The sequence below is a fragment of the Rosa rugosa genome, chromosome 5 (genome assembly GCF_958449725.1).
Source record: "Rosa rugosa chromosome 5, drRosRugo1.1, whole genome shotgun sequence".
Classification (NCBI taxonomy): Eukaryota; Viridiplantae; Streptophyta; class Magnoliopsida; order Rosales; family Rosaceae; genus Rosa; species Rosa rugosa.
The window spans coordinates 22831241-22839995 of record NC_084824.1 but is presented as its reverse complement, the minus strand read 5'-3'; the positions used below and the strand labels follow the sequence as shown (position 1 = coordinate 22839995).

The following is an 8755-nucleotide window of genomic DNA, read 5'->3' as shown; positions in this document are numbered from 1 at the left end:
GACAGGCGGAGGAACACTTGGTTTGTCGCCTTCACAAGTCTTTGTACGGACTAAAGCAAGCATCTCGTCAGTGGTTCGCCAAGTTTTCAGTTGCTATGCAATCAGTTGGCTATGTTCAATCAAAAGCAGACTATTCTTTATTCACAAGAAAACAAGGCAAGTCTTTTACTGTTCTTCTGATATATGTTGATGATATTCTAATTACTGGGAATGACTCTGCTAGTATTTCTGCACTTAAAAAGTTTCTGCACAGTCAATTTCGTATTAAAGACCTTGGGAACTTGAAATATTTTCTTGGCATTGAAGTATCACCTTCTGCCCATGGGATCTTTATTTCCCAGCGGAAATAAGCTCTAGAGATCATTAAAGATGCCGGATTGTTAGGTGCAGCTCCAATTGATACACCCATGGAGCGTGGGTTGAAATTGTCTGATAAAAGTGAGTTGCTCAAGGATCCATCTCGATACAGGAGGCTGGTTGGAAGGTTAATCTACCTTACAGTTTCGCGACCTGATATTACCTATCCAGTTCACGTTTTGAGCAGGTTCATGCATGAACCTAGAAAATGTCATATGGAAAGTGCTCTTCGTGTTGTGCGATATCTTAAGAATGCACCTGGTCAGGGTTTATTTTTTTCTTCAGAAAGTGATCTCAAGTTGCGAGCTTATTGTGATTCCGATTGGGCAGGTTGCCCGATTACTAGAAGGTCTACTACAGGTTATTGTGTCTTTCTTGGACCCTCTTTGGTTTCATGGAGATCAAAGCGGCAGAAGACCGTCTCTCTTTCTTCAGCAGAGGCAGAGTATAGAGCAATGACGGGGGCTTGCTGTGAACTGACTTGGTTGGGATTTCTTCTCCAAGATTTGGGTGTATTACAATCAAAACCTGCTCTACTATACTGTGATAATAAGGCAGCGCTGCATATTGCTGCTAATCCTGTTTTTCATGAAAGGACGAGACACATTGAAATGGATTGTCATTACATCAGAGATAAAATTCAAGATGGCTCTGTGGTTACAAAGTTTGTGAGTTCTTCACATCAGTTAGCTGATGTTCTTACTAAAGCATTGCGAAAAGAAGACTTCATTCCTATAATTCGCAAGTTGGGAGTTCGCGACATCCACTCTCCAACTTGAGGGGGAGTGTTAGGAAAGTAAATATTGTGTATCTTGTATAATAGGAAAGTAGTTTAGAATAGTTATCTGCTGCCTTATTCTCTCCTTGAATGTAGTGATTGATTCTCCTTAATTGTAGAGATAACTTTCTTGTAGAATAGGAACTCTCTCTCTTGTAATCTGTATATATCTTTGTTACGTGATTGAATACATAATTCATTCAGCTAAATATCCTCTTTTCATTAGCTGCACCCATTTGTTAATTTTGAGATTTGGAACCATACTGAACTGATATGCTATCGGTCGTTGCAATTCGGGTCCAATACCATTTGGGTTCCAACCGCTGGCGACAAATGCAGCAAGGAAGACACAATTCTGGCTTTCCCAACGACGTGAATTTGGTCAAGAACCAGTTCGATATCGATATGCTAGTTTGAGGAGTTTGGATCTTCACCTTACAAAGAGACTGACAAATGAAGGCGGCAGTTCCTTGCATATAGACAGCTAACCGAAAGGTATGGCAGATGAGTGAAAGATTATGCTGCAGGAATCATGCTGAGGAGAGAACTGTAGAGAGAGAGAGAAAGATATGTGGAGTCATAGAGCGAGTATGTGAGAGAGAGAGAGGGGTGCAGTATGAAGGAGAAATTAAAAGTGTATAAGATTTTATATATTTCGTATGCTTTCAATATCAAGATCATTGAAAAAAACAATTCTTAGGTTCACCCATTGGGCAAATAAGCATATTCACCATCTCTTACGATTAACGCATAATAACTTTATAATTTTTTAATCCAACCATTCATGTTGTATAACGTAATACAAAGATTAGTCATTTTCAATTGTACGTTGCCTTGAACTTTTCTGAATAATAGTAGTAAGTATTAATATACTTGTTTCCAACTGCGAACCCTCCACTGCGGTTGCCCTCGTTTCCGCTAACTTCATTACCTGAAATTATGCATGATATATGTTTATCACCTTCATCTTCGTGTTTCTTTATGAGCTTGGTTTGAAAAGGATATGTAGCTGGAAGTAGAGGATTTGCTGGATCTAGTGATGCCGGCACCATGGAAGATCCTTTATCATCGAGATGTTTAGAGGGGTTGTATGTTTCATTCAGATTATGATCGACAGGCTTTAGGTAAGCTCCTAGTGCTCGGAGATTCATGAACATGGAAGTCCTACCATGAAAGCCAACAATCATTTTCCCAGGCGCTTGGATTGAAAAATACTTTCCCAGGCTTCCTTCATCTCCATATGGTCCGTAAGTTTTCCTGTTGCTCCTAAAAGTAAGGGAGCAGATATAGGTTGGGAAGCGCCAAAGCTTAACATATTTTCCATTTTTTTTTTTTTGACTTTGTCAAGGGGAACCCAAAGGCTTCCTATGCCCAAGATAAACCCCTTCGGCGCATGTGAAATGCTCCAACTGTGCATTGCAGCACAGTGCCTCGCCACTTTGACAGCTTCGGGGTTCGAACCTAGGTTGGGGAGCACACCCAACTAGGCAAGAACCACTAAGCCACTTGCAGTAATTAAGAGAAGCGCCAAAGCTTAACATATTTTCCATGAACTGAAGTCAAAAATTCGTACGGATAGTCAAGCCTGATCTGCAGTAATTAAGAGACGTAATTGATTACGTTAATTAACCTATGATTTGGTGATTGAAACGTTCAAGGAGATATGTATATATGTTGAGGTGTAGACTGGACACACCGTATAAGTATAGTAATTGTCTTCTTTACCATGCTTGTCTGATAAAAAAGAGCTCCCGTTGTCGTCATATTCAATCTGGATGGAGACAATTCTCGAAGCCTGATCGTTTGTAGATATCACCAACTGCCTGACCGTTGAGTGAACTCCATCATCAAAACTTTCCCCTCCGTTTTCAGATCCGAACGGCCCAAGCTTTAAGGGTTTTGTTTCATCGGACTGCTTAAAACTCTGTGGCATGCATACACCATTAACATATATAATTAGTGGGTTGTATATATCTAGGGATAGAGGTATAATGAACTGGACTCGAACAAATTAAAGATTCTATACATGCTGCATGCAGAAAGAACAAAACACATGAAAATTGCTACACTCTAGTCCTAAAAGAAGAAAAAAACAGTTAAATAAAGCATCGATAGTGCACAGGAATCAATATAAATGTGTATGCATGCAGTTACCTGGTTGGGACTAGACGACATGGAAGGAGACCTTGTACAGTATTGGGTTTGAATTGCGCACTGACTATGGAGAACAACTTATATATGAGCCTAAATTAATTAAAGGGTTTGATCGGGATAGATATATAGACAAATGCTATAGACAGATGCATGTGGATCAAGATTAAAGAATAGACCAGTCTTGGAACTGTAGTAGGTTGAAGAATCTGGTAAAATGTATTTGTTCAATTTCCACAATTGATATGGGTCACACGAATTGATTCTATTCAAAAGAAAAGGATGAAATTGTTCAAATTCCCTATTATTATAACCATTCAATCAATTAATATTCAGTGCATAGATTCTTATTATTTACTCTCTTAGTGAGGTTGCTAGCTTTATACTTAATGCAATCTGAACATCTTTAGCAATGTTAGTTATTTTTAAGTAAAATTCTAATTAAAGTAGTTTAAAAGATGTTTGAATCTCCTTATTTATTAGACCTCCAACTTGCTCATTCAAATACTCAATATGCTAATTACACCTTCATACACCTTCATAATTTTTTGTAAATACCCTTAACCATAAAATGTGAATTCAACTTGGATTCTTCCACATATATATGCACTCAATAGACCACATATACTGAGAGAAGAAGAGGTCTGCAAATGTTAGCACTGCTGCCACTGCATCTGAACCCAGGTTTCTCAATGACTGTCATGTGGAGAAGGGCAAACAAAATTACATTTCAGATGTGAAACTGATGTCAAATCACCACCTCAGGAAGAGGAAGTGGAGTGCACTTAATGGAATTTATAAATCGATATATATATGTAGCCTCAACATGTTCGCAAAAGGTTGCATTGCCACTATTGTTTCCTTCTTTGGGAAGGATGGAATAAGGGTGCTGAAGTAGAAAAATTGTTATTCTACTTCTTGAGTAGGATTTTTAGAATGATGAAATGATGGAGAAAACTTAAGAGAACAAAACAAGTAACTAATAAGCTTACGTGTTGAAGAAAAAACTAAGCATCCAGCATTTGTTCCAAAATGAAAAGGAAACGGGTCAATACGTTCTTGTAGATCACGTTTATATATATCTGCATATGATTTTAGTGCATGTGTAATCAAATTTAAAAAAAAAAAAAAAACTCTTAGCCCACCCCACCCTTACATATATATGTCATATATTGAGAATCGAACCCATGACCTTTAAAATGTTGAAATTATAACTTACCAATAGGTCACCTTTAGCCCCTAATTATTGAATTTTTTGTGGCTAGACCACGCTACCATATCTGAAGAGAGAGCTCTCAAGTTCATGAGACAAGGAAAAGATCGAATATGAAAAAATAATATCCTTTATGAAACAAGCCCAGTAATGAGAAGCGATACGTTGTATTGAAACCACGTTACTCCTAAAAAACCATCTGACCCACGAAACCCCAAGTCCGCCAATGTTTGAGTCACTTGACCCATTAGAAGGAAAACCCTAATGCAATGAAGTTAGACAATTGACCAACGTCAGCCCCCTCCCCATCCTCATCCCCATCCCCGTCCTCACAATTTTATTACCACCAGCAGTAAGTTATTTTCTATTCATACTTCTTAAATAGGCATTTGAATCTCCTTCTTCTTCAAGTAATGAAACGGCTGATAAAGACACGAGAGAGACGAGAGAGAGAGAGAGAGAGAGAGAGAGAGAGAGAGCACAAAACAAAAACACATCTACAACAAACGCATAGTGGCATGGGCATGCAAGTGAGGTGTTGTTTTTAGATCCGAACAGTTACTAGAGATGTTGACTTCCAAGCAGCCTTGTGCCAATTTCGTTGGTACTGTCCCTAACTATGAGAACTTGTCAGGTAAAGCTTTTGCCCTCTCTCCAGATAATAAATCTGAGACATGGATACTAGATGGTGGGGCTAGTGATCACATAGTTTGTAGCCTTACATTCCTTACATCATTCCAACCCGTATCCAATCGAACAGTAAGGTTGCCTGATGGTACTACGTTGCCGGTTTCTCACATAGGGGACCGTTCGATTTTCTCCTCATTTTTTCCTTCACAATGTGCTTTGTGTCCCATTATTTCATCTGAATCTCATATAGCTATCAGCAAACTTGCTTTTGACTCCTTTTACATCACCATATTCATTAAACAAGTTTGTTTTATACAGGACCTTCGATCGGGGAGGATGATTGGGACGGGAGCTGAAAGTGAGGGACTATACTGCCTCAACATGCCAAGGAAAGGAACATGCAATATGGTGGAGACCAAGACACCTGATGTATGGCATCAAAGACTCGGACACCCATCCAGTAGAGTATCTTCGTTGTTTCCCTTTTTACAAAATAAATCTTGTGATGCAAGTCATTGTTCCATTTGCCCTTTAGCTAAACAAACCAGAAGACCTTTTCCTTTGAGTATTTCATCTAGTCATTCTTGCTTTGATTTAATTCATGTGGATATATGGGGCGGTTATCACGTCCCTTCTCTCTCTGGAGCAAAATACTTCCTAACCATCGTAGATGATTACTCTAGGAGCACTTAATTGGGTCTATCTCATGCATCACAAATCAGAAGCACGAGCTCTACTTATTCACTTTATCAACTTAGTCGAAAATCAATTTGGTAAAAGAATAAAAACTGTTCGAAGTGACAATGGTCCAGAATTTAAGTGCATCGATTTTTATTCTTCCAAAGGCATTTTACATCAGACTAGTTGCATCAACACGCCACAACAAAATGGTGTAGCCGAGCGAAAACACAGGCACTTGTTGAACGTTGCTCGTGCACTTCTTTTCCAGTCACACTTGCCAAAAACTTTTTGGGGTGATGCTATCCTCACTACTGCATATTTGATCAATCGAACACCAACACCACTTTTGCAAGGAAAAACACCTTTCGAAAAATTGTTTTCCAAATCACCAACCTACTCGCACCTTCGTGTTTTCAGTTGTCGTTGTTTTGTGTCTACTCATCCTATCCGACCTAGCAAATTTGATCCACGCTCCATTGAGTGTATCTTTCTAGGTTATCCTCATGGTCGAAAAGGGTATAAAGTCTATAGCTTGAAGGATCAGAAAATATTGGTGTCCCGTGATGTAATCTTCTTTGAGAATGAATTTCCTTATCAACGTGTATCTTCTCCACCTTCGTCTCCTATTAATTCTCCATCACATCCTCCTATTTTTCCTTCCTCATCCAACCCATTCTCAATAAATGACGACACCACCTTTCCTTCCTTATCCAACTCACCTTCCTCCAATGACACGTAACTCTCCTCAAATCTCTCAGAATCACCTCTTAATTCTCCTTCCTTAACTTCCGCTGCTGACATTCCTCCTAATTCCACAAGTGACACGGACTCATCTCCTACACCTTCGTCACCTTTTTCATCCGACACTCAGTAACGCCTTCCTCAATGGCGACTTATATGAAGAGGTCTACAGGCAGTTGTCTCCTGGTTTCGGACGAAAGGGGGAGAATAGGGTCTACAAATTAGTGAAATTACACAAATCCTTGTATGGCCTCAAGCAAGCATCAAGATAGTGGTTTTTAAAGCTTTCTGCCGCACTCAAAGCAGGAGGATTCAGTCAATCTTGGTCCGATTATTCACTCTTTGTCCAAAATATTGAAGGTAGATTCACAGCCTTGCTCGTTTATGTTGATGATGTTATAGTGGCAGAAAATAATCTGCAAGATATCATAGCGACAAAGCAGTTTCTTGCAAGTCGGTTTAAGCTCAAGGACATGGATCAATTGAGGTACTTTCTTGGCATAGAGGTGGCGAGATCAAAACAAGGCATTGCCTTGTGCCAACGGAAGTATGCACTAGAAGTTCTTAAGGATGCAGGCTTTCTAGGTGCCAAACCGTCCAAATTTCCTGTTGATCAAAACTTGGTGTTAACGCAAGGTGAAGGAGTGGAGTTGAAGGATGCAGCTCAATATCGTCTATTAGTTGGGAGACTCATATATTTAACAATCACTAGACCCGACCTTGTGTATGCAGTGCATATCCTAAGTCAGTTTATGGATAGACAGCGACAACCTCACCTAGAGGCCGCTTACAAGGTGTTAAGGTATGTCAAGCAAACTCCCGGACAAGGAATCCTCTTGCCTTCTATTGGTCAGTTGGAGATCAAGGCGTATTGTGATGCAGACTGGGCACGTTGCAAAGACACAAGGAGATCGACTACGGGCTATTGCATTTTCTTAGGTAATGCACCCATTTATTGGAAAACCAAGAAGCAAGGAACCGTATCACGCTCCAGTGCAGAAGCGGAGTATAGGTCCATGGCAACAACATGCTGTGAGATTACATGGATTCGGAATTTGTTAAGGGATTTGAATGTCAAACATGCACATGCAGTCAAGCTTTTCTGCGATAATCAAGCGGCAATTCATATCGCATCAAATCCCGTCTTTCATGAGCGTACAAAACATACACTACAAGAAAATGACTCTTTTACCGCGCACATTTTACGGCGTGCATTAATGCGTGCCGTAATAGGCACACATTTACGGCGCATTTTCACGCAGGCCGTTAATACCCTTTATGATAGGGAAAAACTCACAAACAGTACCTGAGCTATCGGCCACTAATAACTTTCGTACCTCAAGTTCAAAAAATATCAGATTGGTACCTGGACTTTTAACCTCGACCCAAGATACATACCTAAGAATAGTAAAACCGTTAACGGGGTTAACTTTTCAAGGGTAGAGTGGTCATTTCACTGTTCATCTTCTCCAAATCTCTCTGCAATCTCATAATTTTTCTTCTTCTTCTTCATACCTATTCTTCTCTAAAGAAGATGACACTATTCTTCTTCTTCGTAATATAACTTGCACTGAAATGGGCATCATTGTCCTAATCTACCTCATAATCAACCTATGATCAACAATAGTTTTGCATAATGTATGAGCAAAGATTCAAACTTGACCCACAAAACTGCTAAAACAAAGACTGCTTCAATTCCAAGTTGCAAATGCGGTATTATGTATCTACAACACAAAAATGAATCAACACTATTGGACACACACACTGACAACCCAACTGTCTTTTCATATTCAATCAAATCCTCACCAATCCCACCTTCAATACTCACTGCACTCGAACTTGGTCTACCTCCATTTCTGTCAGCGGCAAAGCTCATATCTTCGTCCACCACAAAATGGGTCTTCCCCATCAAGGTCAAATTCACCGACCCCAAATCCTTATCCAAGAAATTGGGCTGACCGGAGTTTAACACCACCACCGTAATCTCGGCTTGCCTTTCTGGGTCAAGAAAGTTAACAACCTGGCCCTCCGGCGAGAGGCTGATACACAAGAACGGCGCCTTTACAACGCCGTAGCTGCCGTCCTTGGCCGGAGATACTTGGGACCCAGTGAGGAACGAAGGGCCTCACTCGAAGAAAATCAAAGGCGGAGACATGGCCTGACCGCCTTGGCCCCAGAACCTTATCAGATTCTTCCACCGTCTC

General features: G+C 40.1%; 1 protein-coding gene across 1 annotated transcript; it reads right to left on the bottom strand.

The window, feature by feature from the left end:
• Positions 1-1772: 1772 nt before the first annotated feature.
• Positions 1773-3386, bottom strand: LOC133712503 (jacalin-related lectin 3-like). Its single transcript, XM_062138613.1, has 4 exons — positions 3290-3386; positions 2832-3059; positions 2686-2725; positions 1773-2459 (listed from the first exon to the last, which is right to left on the bottom strand). Exons 1-4 carry the CDS (start codon positions 3308-3310, stop codon positions 1954-1956), a joined length of 795 nt encoding a protein of 264 aa, XP_061994597.1. The 5' UTR covers positions 3311-3386; the 3' UTR covers positions 1773-1953.
• Between the last annotated feature and the right edge of the window lie 5369 nt (positions 3387-8755).

Coding starts and splice junctions, on each gene's coding strand:
- LOC133712503 (XM_062138613.1), bottom strand. CDS start 3,310: ATGTCGTCTAGTCCCAACCAG. Junction 3,060..3,289: donor TGTCGTCTAGTCCCAACCAG/GTAACTGCATGC, acceptor TGCATGCCACAG/AGTTTTAAGCAGTCCGATGA. Junction 2,460..2,685: donor CGAATTTTTGACTTCAGTTC/ATGGAAAATATG, acceptor AAAAAAAAAAAA/ATGGAAAATATGTTAAGCTT.